Consider the following 13,218-nt stretch of genomic DNA (forward strand, 5'->3'; position numbering starts at 1 on the left):
AAAAGAGCAAAAAGCTTCCCTGTCTTGCACCTCCCTCATGCAGAAGCCAAGCACAGTTGCAATCTCTCTGCTTTCCCGAGCACTGATCACTGCTGCATCCCTTGCTGTGCACCAAACCAAAATCCTATTCAGAATTCTGGAGCTTGGACCCATCTTAATTATATTGTAAATGTTGCTTATTTCTTTAGGTTTAAATATTAACAATACAGTAGAACCTCAGAGTTATGAACTGACCAGTCAACCACACACCTCATTTGGAACCAGAAGTACTCTATCAGGCAGCAGCAGGGACACCGCCCACACACACACAAAAACACCCCCCAAATACAGTACAGTACTGTGTTAAATGTAAACCACTAAATACAAAAAGGGAACGCAGCATTTTTCTTCTACATAGTAGAATTTCAAAGCTGTATTAAGTTAATGTTCAATTGTAAACTTTTGAAAGAACAACCATAACATTTTGTTCGGACTTAGGAACATTTCAGAGTTCCGAACAACCTCCATTACCAAGGTGTTCTTAATTCTGAAATTCTACAGTGAAGAAAACTCCTAAACTCTAGGTGGGTTGACATAACAAATTACCCAGGCAGCATTAAAAAAACAAATGTTCAAACAAGGAAAAATAGTGCAACTCAGCCAGCCCAGGTCACTCAGGCAGGAAGCTTAAAAAAAAACTCCTTCTTACCCCACCATGCCATCATTCCACTAACAAACCCTCAGTCCTCCAAATCCTGTCAGACAGATGGCTTTTGCAGCATGCCTGGAAAGTCCCTAAATTCTGGCTACTTTAGACCAGGGAAGGGAGTGGGTTGCAGAGTCCTGGGCCGCTCACAGGGAATGCCTTGTCCTGCCAGTTTCTCCCTGTCTTTTATAACAAGAGGGATCCAGCTCAAGCATCTCTGCTGACCACAACTTGGCAGTATGTCAGGGGATCTGATGTGGCTGGTTTCTCAGGCAGGCAGGTCCCAGGCCTTTTAGGACTTTAGAGATCATAACCAACATCTTAAACTCTACCCGGGGACCAGTAGGCAGCCAATGCAGATTCTGGAATACCTTGTACAATATGGTCCCAGCGAGATCCCCTATTCAGTAAGCAAGCTGCTGCATTCTGCACCAACTCAGTCTTCAAATAGCTTTAAGGGGTAGCCCCCTGTAGAGCACCTTTTAATATTCTAATCTTGAGGTAACAAAGGCATGCAACCTCCTGCTCAGATGCAAATGGCAAAAAGCTAACTGAGTTACTGCTGTAATATGATCATCCAACAACATAAAATAATTATGTTGAGGATTTTGGACCCACTGAGTAAAAGTCTATTAGGTGCTTTTATTTGAGTAGGGGAAGAAAAGGCAAAAAATGTTCATGAAAATGTTCATTGAAGATGTTTTGTGTATTTTTGCTGATTGTGAAAAAATTTAACCATCTCCATTTTTTATTAATAGAGAGGATTCAAAGAATATGGAGCCTATTCATGAGACTTTTACCCCTACATCCCACTTCCATTCCTCCTCCCTCCCTCTTACCCCCTTTTCCTTTGTCTTGGACATTAATTGGGTTGGGTTGTTTCCTTTTTTTAATAGGCAGGTTTTGTTTGAGGATAGTATTCCAGTTTTACCGCAATATGATTTGTATTCTACTCATCCCTGATCCTATCTAGAAATCACTAATTCTAGGTACTTCTCATCGGTCATTTGTAATGGTAGCTTCCCTCAGTTCTGGTCCTTGGGGTAATTGCAGTGTTTTTCACATTGCAAAAAGCATTTTTCTGTATCTCTTCCAGTATTTATAATGAGAATTTTCTTTTTTAAAGCTGGTTGATGACAGTAACACAACAAGGAAAACAATGCACTATGCACTAAAACCAGGTAAGAATTTTCTTTTTAAAGTCAACTTGTACTCGTTTGTAGTGATAATTTGTGTTGAAGATCATTTGCCAGAATAATAATGATAGGACTAATGGGGTTTGACCACACACTTAAATGCAGTCTTGTGATCTTTTTGACAAAAAATAATATTGCTTTTGTACATCTGTGATTTTTACTTCCATTTTGTGCTTGTAAAGAATTGCAAAAGCAAATTGTGCAAGATAAAATTAAGTATAAATATGATTTTGGCTGTTAGTAGTTTTACATCAAAATATTGTAGAACGAGGAATCCTTACCAGAAACTAATTTTTGCTATATACACTAGTGTAAAAAATCAGTTTAAAAATTGATGAGACTGTATCTTAGTCACATGCAAGTAGTAGCCTGCAAGCAGAGTGTGGAAATAATGTAATGCAAATATGTAAGCAACCTATTGTAGGACTAATGTAATCACACACTAAATAAAGTTCTACAGTGGTTACCTTGCAATCAATTATCACAAAGATCCCATGATGGGATGAAGACTGTGGGTGACAACTTGTTCCTCAAGCACTATGGAACTTTCAACCATTAGGGTAGACTTATCTGTGCAGGAGACAGAGCTTTCTCTGGGACCAATTTGATGCCAAATTCCCACAGGCACCAAGGACCATCAGAAACCTCACCAACTTCATTCCAAGTGCAAGGCACATTTCTTCAACCTGCCTTCTCTAACATAAAAACAGAGCAGAACATTTAAAAAATAAACAGAACCCAACCAAAACAAAACTGCCCTACACACACAATTCTTTCCCTGGGGAGAGAATGAGACAGAACAAACCACATGCAATAGACGTTAGTCACCTTATTTAATGCATTATTGGAAGGCACTCAGATCATAGCTTTATATTTTGTATATTTGAGAATTATTTGATGATAGCGTGCTGCAGTGGCAGTCAGTATCAAATATGAAGATAAGATTAGATAATGATACCATAACTTACTTGCACAGTGCTAATTCTGCTTTATTTTTTAAAGTACATTCCCCGTGGGCTGGACCAATAAGGGCCATTGCCATTACCGTTCCCTTAGTTGTCATCTCAGCATTTGCAACGCTTTTCACAGTGATGTGCCGTAAAAAACAACAAGGTATGGTGTTTGTTTGGCATGTCGTTTTATTTGAAGGAGAGTTTGCTTGTCAGAGCAAATCTGAAAGGAAAATAGATTTATTCAAAACACAAATTTCTTTATCATAAGAGATTTCCTTTTCACTCTCCCTAACCCGACCTCACCTCCAAACCTCTGCATCTGCTTGAACTTGAAGCAAAGTCTTAAAATCCAGTGTTTGGTATTAATTTGTTACCCAGGAAAATATTGTGTCATATGTCTTGCACTATGACTTCACTGCAAAATCCAGCAGAAGGACAAGTTGGGTTGTGTGAAGAGAAAACTTATTTCGTTTGTTTTTTGTTTGTTTTGAATGTTTATTAGTGAAAGTAGTGGAGGGGAGATAAGACTATGCAGAGAGTGAAGAGATCCTGAAGACGATATATTTTAGACTATTTCCTCTTTCAATACAGAATTATTTAACGGATGAATCATAGTGGAAGGAAAGCAAAACCCTGAAGTGTGCATGTAAGCAGGTGTAATTCGCAGTCTGCCATGGAACAGAATCTGCACCCACTAGATTTAGTCCAAACTTACTCCCCCCTTCTTGGTTGGCTTTATTCAGAATTCAGATAACAACAAAACCCCTTAAATCTCAGGCTAATCCTTCTCCTTACATTTGACTATTCATAAGGTTTCCCTGCAGACACTTCCTAGCTTAGACTCCAGCAACCTCTGCTCACTTTTGCCTCCCTTATATCTAGGGTGGAGCTTGCAAGCAATACCTGCCACACTGATTTATCAGGAATTAGTCAATACTACGGTTTCAGGGAGTGATTGGGTTTCCCTCATATAGAAGATGGGGTTTAAGCCCCTAAGCCTCAGATCTGTGATATCTCTCTGGATCTTGGGGATGAGGGATACTACAGATGACAGAAGTTATCTGGGTTGAGTCCTTTTCCCTTCTGGCCCTTTATGACATAGTAGCATGGCTCCAGCAAAAACTCAGATGAACGCTAAAGAATATGGGCATGCCACAGAGAGATATTGCACATGTTTCTGAAAGGTACCAGCTTCCTGGAGTTTCATTCTCTTCCCCTACAAGTATCACTGTTTTAAAAGGAGCCCATTACATTACTAAGCAGGAAACTCTCACAGGGAAGCATGTTTGAGGTTTCTGATTTCTGAACAAAGAGGTGAGGTGCCTATAACAGTACTGTGGTAATTTCATAGGGTGAGTGGAGGTGAAACTGCCTTACTTCTTCTATTCACAAAGCAAATCTTTCTAGACAGGTCTTTGCACAGGCAGTAACTATCCAATCAGTAACATCTTTCACCTCACAGGCTGATAAAATGGAGGAGGAAGAAAGGAGGGAAAGATGAATGTCTTGGGATGAAGAGCCTTTTACTAGATACTTGAATAATAAGTCTGTCAAGGTTTAAAGAAAATTTTTGATCTTGTATACGGTGAAGATTTTTGCTTTTTTTTCCCCTTCCAATTTAGAAAATATATATTCCCATTTAGATGAGGAGAGCTCGGAATCTTCTACATATGCTGCAGCACTCCATGTGGAAAGGCTACGTCCCCGACCAAAAGTGTTCATCTGCTATTCCAGTAAAGATTGCCAGAAACACATAAATGTCATTCAGTGTTTCGCTTATTTCCTTCAGGACTTCTGTGGCTGTGAGGTAAGATCACCACTTCTTCTTTTCATGTTTGGAATTGCCTTATTCAAAATATTACCCCCAAAACACATGATAGCCTAGTCCTTGAAAATATTTCACTTAGACAGAGATATTCTAATCTCTTTGGTAAACAGAGTAACTTCCATTAGTGTTAGTGGAAACTGCCTACATTAATTTTATCTATTGTGACGGGGTTGGGCCAGATGGCTACAGGAGAGTAATAGAAGGCAGATATATTAGCCCCAGGTTAAGTAGGTCCCTTTTCCCTGGGTAAGGTAACAGGGAAGGTTCCAGAACAATCAGGAACCTTCTGGACACGATTAAGACAGGCTGATTAGAACACCTGCAGCCAATCAAGAAGCTACTAGAATCAATCAAGGCAGGCTAATCAGGGCACCTGGGTTTAAAAAGGACCTCACTTCAGTTTGTGGTGCGCGTGTGAGGAGCTGGGAGCAAGAGGCGCTACAAGCTGAGAGTGAGAATGCATACTGTTGGAGGACTGAGGAGTACAAGTATTATCAGACACCAGGAGGAAGGTACTATTGTGAGAATAAAGGAGGAGGAGGCCATGGGGAAGTAGCCCAGGGAGTTGTCACTGTCACACGGCTGTTCCAGGAGGCACTCTAGACAGCTGCATTCCACAGGGCCCTGGGCTGGAACCCGGAGTAGAGGGCGGGCCCGGGTTCCTCCCAAACCTCCCAACTCCTGGTCAGACACAGGAGGAGTCGACCTGGACTGTGGGTTCAGAAAAACGGTCAAACTGAGGGCTGCCGTGAAGCTCCAAGGTGAGCAAATCCGCCAATAAGCGCAAGACCCACCAAGGTAGAGGAGGAACTTTGTCACGACTGGTGTCAGGAGTGGGATTTGGTGTACACAGCACGGCGGAAGAAGGAGGGTGTTTGGGGGGAAAAAGGGGGGAGGGGAGAGGGTCTATTTTTATTTTATTTTTTTTCACCACAATGGAGGAGGTAGTGCGGGCACTGATATAAGCCACGGCTGCCCAGCAGGAGGCTACCCATGTCCAGGCAGCCGCCCAACAGGAGGCTGTGCGGCTGCAGCAAGAGACAAATCACCTGCTGATGGACCAGGCTGGTCAAGACTGGGCTATGTTGCGGGAACTGGTAAACCAGGTAAAGGCCCTTACAGAGCTGAACCGCGGCCATGATGGGACGCAGATCATGCAGGCCAACAATTGGCTGCAGAAAATGATGCGGGAGGATGATGTAGAGGCATACCTCCTGGCCTTTGAGAGGACAGCCCTGTGGGAGGCTTGGCCCTAAGAACAGTGGTCTGGTATCCTCGCGCCATTCCTGTGTGGGGAGGCCCCGAAGGCCTACTATGATTTGCCTGAAGAGGCTGTGGCAGACTACCCCCAGCTGAAAGCAGAGATCCTGGCCAGATCTGGGGTAACGACTGCAGTGAGGGCCCAGCAATATCATGAGTGGAAGTACCAGGAAAACAAAACCCCCATGGTCCCAATTATATGACCTCATCCATCTCGCATGAAGGTGGCTACAAACTGAGTCCCAGAGTCCGGAGGAAATACTAGAGGTTCTGGTCATTGACCGGTACATGAGAGAACTACCGCCAGACCTTCGTGCTTGGGTAAGCCAGAATGAACCCTCCACGTACAACAAGGTTGTTGCACTGGTAGAAAGGCAAAGGACGGTGAGGGAGCTGACCTGACCAGTTAAGGAAGAAGCACCCCGGGTTAAACTAGCAGCACCAAGACCGAAAGCTCGGGTGACTGGGCCACCAGGAGAGCCCAGGTGGAAAAAGAGAGGGGCTGAAGGCCCACCAGAAGCCACAAAATGTTGGAGCACTGAGGGGGAAGAGGATCCTGATGTTAGACTGCCCAAACCAAGAGACCGGGGAATGCCTAGGGCTCTATACAGATGTTACGCCTGTGGGGAGTGGGGACACATCCCACTGTGGGGAGTGGGGACAGTATCCCAATGCCGAGGAGCCTATGCAGTGTAACCTGGGGAACTGGGCAGACCCATGCTCCCTAATCCACCTTGTGGGGGTCTCACTAACCCCACATATGTACACCAGACTAGTGAAGCTAAATGGGGTAGAGACCACAGCACTGGTTGATTCGGGGAGTGCTATCACACTTGTCTCGGGAAAGCTCGTGAAGCATAGTCAGCTGCTGTGGCTTAAGCGTACTGGGATAACATGCGTCCATGGGACAGTTGGTTATTACCCCACCATTCCAGTAAAAATCGAGGTTCAGGGGAACACTAATGAGGTAGCAGCAGGTGTAATCCCTGAACTCCCATACCTGGTGCTCATAGGGAGGGACGTCCCAGGCTTTGGAGACTTACTCCCGGTATGGGAATTAGAGGAAGGGGGAAGCCCTGAAGTTAGTGACGCATCCACAGTAGACTGTCAACCCCCAATCTTCTCTGAAATATCCCCAGATTTGTTCTCCACTCCCAGACAGGGTAAAAAGACGAAAAGGGAAAGAAGGGCAGCTAAGGCCTTGGGAACTCGAATAAAGCCAGAGGGTTGCTCTCGTAGGTAGGTGGACCCGAGCAGCTGAAAAGGAGGCCACCCAGGAGGGAGAAGCACCCAAGTCTGACCCACACCCTAATGCCTCTGAACCAGTAGAGCCAACAGAGATTGGCCCCCTAGATCTGAGGCAGATTAGTCCCAGGAGAGGAAATATTCGACGGGACCAGGCTGAAGTCCCAAGGTACTACAACATTAGGAAAGAGGTGACCGAAATAGATGGGGTCCCCGTGGAAGGGAAAACCCGGGGACCAGGACCCTACTTCATAATGAAGAAGAATCTCTTATACGAGCTTGCACCAGTAAAGGGGCAGAAGGTAAGGCAGATCCTAGTACCTCAAAAACACCAGAATGCTGTATTAAGTCTGGCCCATAGTCATCTTTTTGGGGGCCATTTGAGGGTAGAGAAGACCCTGGCGCGGGTCCTGCGACGATTCTTCTGGCCCGGAGTACATGAAGAAGTGCGGAGGTACTGTGTGTCCTGCCCAGAGTGTCAGCTGCACACTCCCCGTCCCCACTTGAGGGCACCTTTAGTACCCCTTCCTATCATAGAGGTCTCCTTCGAGCGAATAGCCATGGACCTAGTGGGACCCCTGGAGAAGACACCCTGGGGCCACCAATATATATCTGTCATTCTGGATTATGCTACTCGCTACCCGGAAGCCGTCCCCCTGCGGAACACGGCCTCTAAAATGATAGCTAAAGAGTTGGTGGGGATCTTCGCCCTAGTGGGGCTACCAAAGAAGATATAAACAGAGCAAGGTACCCCATTTATGTCGAAGCTAATGAAGGACCTCTGTATGCTGCTCCATGTACATATCCTGAGAACTTCTGTCTATCATCCGCAGACCCATGGGCTGGTAGAAAGGTTTAACCGAACCCTCAAGGCAATGATAAGGAAAATGATGTCGGGACGGGAAGGATTGGGACACCCTACTACTCTACCTTATGTTTGCAGTCCAGGAGGTACCTCAGGCCTCAACTGGGTTTTTTCCCCTTTGAATTATTATACAGATGCCACCCCCGTGGCATACTAGATATCACAAAAGAAATCTGGGAAGAGGAACCCAATGAGGGGAGAAATATAATTGACCATGTGTTGCAGATGCGAGAACGGATAGCCCGGGTCACCCCTATTGTACAGGAACATTTGGAAAAGGTGCAGGAGGCCCAGCAAACCCATTACAATTAACAGGCAAAAGTCCGACAGTTCCAACCAGGGGATTGGGTAAGGGTGTTGGTACCCACAGCAGAAAGCAAGCTTTTGGCCCAATGGCAGGGGCCTTATGAGGTGGTTGAACCCGTGGGGGAAGTAACCTACAAGGTATGGCAGCCAGGATGCCGGAAACAAGAACAAATTTATCACATTAACCTCTTAAAGCCTTGGCACCAACGAGAAGCGTGTGTAGTGGCCCAAGAGACCCCGATCCAGGGAAATAACATGCAGGAGCAGATCAGGATATCCACTGATCTGACACTAAACCAGAAGAAGGAGGTAACTGAGATGATCAACTGATACCAGGACGTGTTTTCAATCAAACCAGGTCGGACCACCGAAGCCTATCACCACATTATCACAGACCCTGGGGCAGAGGTAACTTTAAGGCCCTATCAGGTGTGTTTCAATATACTGTTCTTCGTTTTGGACTGCATGGGGCACCTGCCACCTTCCAGCGTCTTATGGACAAGCTCCTATGGCCCCATACCAGTTATGCAGTGGCATACCTGGATGATGTGATTATTCACACCCCCGACTGGGAAACCCACTTAGAAAAGGTGGAAGTGGTTCTGGACATGCTAAGATGGGCTGGCCTCACAGCCAACCCAGCCAAGTGTGCTATAGGGCTAGCCGAGGCTAAATACCTTGGCTACATTGTAGGAAGGGGCATGGTCAAGCCCCAACTAAACAAACTAGAGGCTATCCAAAATTGGCCCTGGCCAAATCGGAAAAAGCAAGTCCAGGCATTCCTGGGTGCGGTGGGGTACTACTGACGATTTATTCCCCATTTTGCTACCAGAGCGAATCCCCTGACAGATCTGATAAAAGCCCGGGGTCCAGACATGGTGAAGTGGACAGATGCCGCAGAGAAAGCATTCATGGATCTACGGACAGCCCTCTGCAGTAACCCCGTGCTTCTAGCCCCAGACTTCAACAAAGAATTCATTTTACAAACAAATGCCTCTGAAGTAGGATTGGGAGCTGTCCTATCGCAGATGGTTGGAGATGAAGAACACCCAATCCTCTACCTCAGCAGGAAACTCCTCCCGAGAGAGCAGAAGTATGCCATGGTTGAAAGAGAGTGCCTCACTGTGAAATGGGCCATGGAAACACTACATTATTACCTTTTGGGACGATGGTTTACCGTTGTGACCGACCACCCCTCCAGTGGATGCAGCAAAATAAAGAGAAGAACACAAGGGTGACCAGATGGTTCCTGTCCCTACAACCTTTCCAATTCACCATAGAACACTGGGCTGGAAACCACCATGGCAATGCAGATGGCTTGTCACGAGTACACTCCCTGACGTCCCAAGTTGCCCAACCCCGTAGTGTTGAGCAGAGGCAGGGGGGATATGTGACGGGGTTGGGCCAGATGGCTACAGAAGAGTAATAGAAGGCAGATATATTAGTCCACCAAGGTAGAGGAGGAACTTTGTCACACTGTGTGAAAATTTTCCATTTAGAGAAAAAAAGCAAACCAAATAATGCATAAGACACAATATTGTAGATAATTTGTGTCAGTCCTAATGCTCTCATTCAGTCATTCTTAGCTCTTTATATATTAGTTACCAGAAGCATATGCACACATTATGCTTGTCTATCAGAATTTATATCTTCTGTAGATTACAGCCACAAAGAAGCTCTATAATCTGTCTAATCTAGTTTAATATTTCTAAGGCACCTCTTATGCCTTGGTATTGAAGCAGTGATCCCATGCATGCACATTTGAATCAATCAGAAAGAAGAAGGATTTGTGCAACACACGCATTATACATAATAAAACCTTGCTAATTTGGATTAACCCCTGAAATTCTTTATCATCCTCAATGGCTTATTCAGTAAATTTTTCATTCTTTTGATGCTATATGAAAACATCAAACTGCATTTTTAATGGCATATAAAAACATGACCTAGGCCTGTATCTTTTATTTTTATTTATTTATTTATTTTTTACTGTCTGTCTTTGATTCAAAATGATATCAGAAAAATATCAAAATGACAATTTGACTGATTAGGTTCAAATTCTCTGGCTGTTTTCTAAACCTGAGAGAGAATGTAACGAATAGTTCACTTTTAAGAAGGCAAAATAATTATTAGTTTATAGAAAACATTTATGTTTTCTTTTGTTAAACTTTAATCCAATCAAAGTCTAGCTAGTATTATGTATGAATTCAAATATTAGTATTCGGTCATATAGCATGTGTGTCCCCTAGTGGCAGAATACATTATTTAAAATCATTGCTCTTTTTCATTTTTGTGCTTCTGTTATTTTATTTTTATGTTAATAATTTATTCATACTTAAAACAGAATAAGATGTATATTTATCTTGTCTGAATTCCTTTTTTTCAGTTGTGATGATAGCACAGCATCACCACAGCTATGTGGAATGGAGTTAAAGCCAAGTGCTTTTTGCATAACACCTCTGCGGTCATTCAATATTTGGTAAATAAAGGACAACTAGACCTAGATAAAGATAGACTATGTAGCAGTGGTGTTTAATATAAAAAAACAAAGTTTAAAAGATGACAATGAAAGTGTCTGTATCTTTGGCCTACGGAATTGGATTATTGTCTAATAAAGCAAAGGGGAATGGCATTTATTGCTGTTTAAAATGCTAACCTAATTATGCTAAAATTAAAAAGCCTTGTTCATAAGTACAAATAGTAAAAGCACAATTCCTGGTCTTTCACTGACAACTCTCTTCTCCTCATCCTCCTTTCTCTCTCTCTCTCTCTCTCTCCCTCTCCCCCCGCCCCAACACACACACACATATTTATCAAGGCAACATATATCCCAGCTGTAAAATGATACCGGACCCACCACATATCTTCAAAGTTCTTATGCATTCTTGGGATCATGATCCTGTGCAGTAGCTTCTTGTATATTATATATAATTTGTTTTGTACATTGTTGCTAGCATAGTAGAATCATACGAGGAGATAACAGAATGTGTATTTACAGCAGATTCAACATGTTAATCCCAAAAGTGTACAATAATTAAGAATTGCATGTAGCACATAAAGTGGAGTGTTCAGAGTGGGTTCATTTCACTCTTTAACCAGGTAGATAAATGGTCAGTCACTTGGGGCCACTCTTCCGAAATTTTCCAGGTTTGTTTCTTCTTCACAAGCACCGACACTGCAGTGTTTTTACCCCCTGCTTTGGAAGCAGCTACCCAACAAACACATAATAGTTTGGCCTTGTACTGTTATTTGTAGATTTGGTGCCTTATAAGTAGGGCCCTACCAAATTCAAGGTCCATAATGGTCAATTTAACGGCCATAGGATTTGAAAATTGGTAAATTTTACGTTTTCAGGTGTTTAAATCTGAAATTTCAAGATGATGTAATCATGGGAGTCATGACCCAAAAAGGGAGTGGGGGGGAGTCGCAAACCTGTTATAGGGGGGGTCATGGGATTGCCACCCTCACTTCTGTGCTACCTTCAGAGCTGGATTCTGAAGGCAGCAACCGCGGAGCTTCCTGCAGCCACAGGAGGTTCCCGGAGGTGGAGGTCGGTCTGATTGCCTCCCTGCTGCTGGGAGCTCCCCAGCCAGGGGCTCCTAGCTGCTAGTCCTGGCTTGCTCTTCCTCTGCATGGCTGCTCTTGGGTACTTCTCCCAGCTGCAGAAAGCTCTGTGCGTGCACACACACACACTCTCTCTCTCTCTCTCACTTGCCCCCAGCGCTCCGCAGCCACAGGAGGAGAGGTCACTGTACAGAGTGCGCCCCCCTTCAAGATGCAATTATTAGCTTGTTTCAATAAAATAAAAAAGATCAGGTGAACTCGACAGGATTTATTGATTGACACTTTACAGCAGCAAATAACACTCAACTCCCTGATTGGTAGATATGGGCATCTGAGACAGTTTTGTAGGGTAGTGATCTCAATTGGTAGCCTCAAACTTGAGAACAAAAGTCTTATGTTAACAAAAACAAGTGGAAAAAAATGTTCTGGTTTCAAATGTCATTAATTGAATGTCAGCATGGACCATCCAGCAACTGTGTCTTTCTTCATTTCCTATCTCTGTGCTGAAGACACTTGTCTGTGTTTAGAAACTGCTCTCTCTGCATCCAGGGAGTTTGTTGGAATTGTCAGGCAGCGCTGAGCTAGCCTTGCAAAATGGGGAATTCAGCCTTCCACTGAGTTCCAAAACGGCAGCACAGGCAAACTACGGTCCGCTTCTTTTGCAATATTTTTGTAAGCAGGTATTTCCAGTTTACAGTTCTTATCAAAGCCAGGAATTGCATTAAGCAAGGTTACATCCACCATCAACAGGAGCACTGTTGTTAGTTTCCTGTCTGTACATCTTCGGTCTTGTCAGAAATAAAATCAAACAGAACACAGTTGTCTTGCTCATCTGTGGGGTCATCCTAAATAATTTCAAAAGACTCACATGAGTTAATCTGAGACTTCATCTCCTCAAAATGTGTAGCAAAAACCTTTGGAAAGTAGGCCTGTCGTAGCTTATTTGTACTGAGTAAGCAACCGGCATTTTGTACATTCCGTTGAATGAACTCACGCAGTTTTGGGTGATCAAGTTTTTCCAGTGGTATATTAGCACTTACAAATGCATCCACAAGTTCCATTCTAGCTAAATGACTGGTCTCAGAGCTCGCTGTCATCTTCTGAAAAGGAGAAGAAATTGGTTTTTGTTTTTTTAACTTTTTGTTTACCAGCAATTCACTGTCTGCAGCCTTCTTTCTGCTTTGATAGATTTTTGAGTCTAAGTGGTATTCAAGTGTTCCCCGACGTGTGTGATCCAATGAACCATTGCAGCTTGTACAAAATAGTTTGTCACCATCGGCATGTAGTATTAGGCTTCCAAATTCTTTAACACAATC

The 13,218-nt window shown here is 43.8% G+C and overlaps 1 protein-coding gene across 5 annotated transcripts in view; it reads left to right on the plus strand.

Annotated features, from left to right (window-relative positions):
• Positions 1–13,218, plus strand: part of IL17RD (interleukin 17 receptor D) — a 125,960-nt gene that overhangs the window by 103,324 nt on the left and 9,418 nt on the right. For 4 of the 5 annotated variants that reach the window (XM_073351495.1, XM_073351494.1, XM_073351498.1 and 1 more), the window contains 3 exons: positions 1,812–1,866; positions 2,884–2,994; positions 4,457–4,641. In XM_073351495.1, the coding sequence (XP_073207596.1) occupies positions 1,812–1,866; positions 2,884–2,994; positions 4,457–4,641 (351 nt within the window). The remainder of the gene's footprint in view (positions 1–1,811; positions 1,867–2,883; positions 2,995–4,456; positions 4,642–13,218) is intronic. The other variant, XM_073351496.1, reaches the window with a different exon arrangement.

This window comes from Lepidochelys kempii, chromosome 7 (genome assembly GCF_965140265.1).
Source record: "Lepidochelys kempii isolate rLepKem1 chromosome 7, rLepKem1.hap2, whole genome shotgun sequence".
In the NCBI taxonomy this organism is placed as follows: domain Eukaryota; kingdom Metazoa; phylum Chordata; order Testudines; family Cheloniidae; genus Lepidochelys; species Lepidochelys kempii.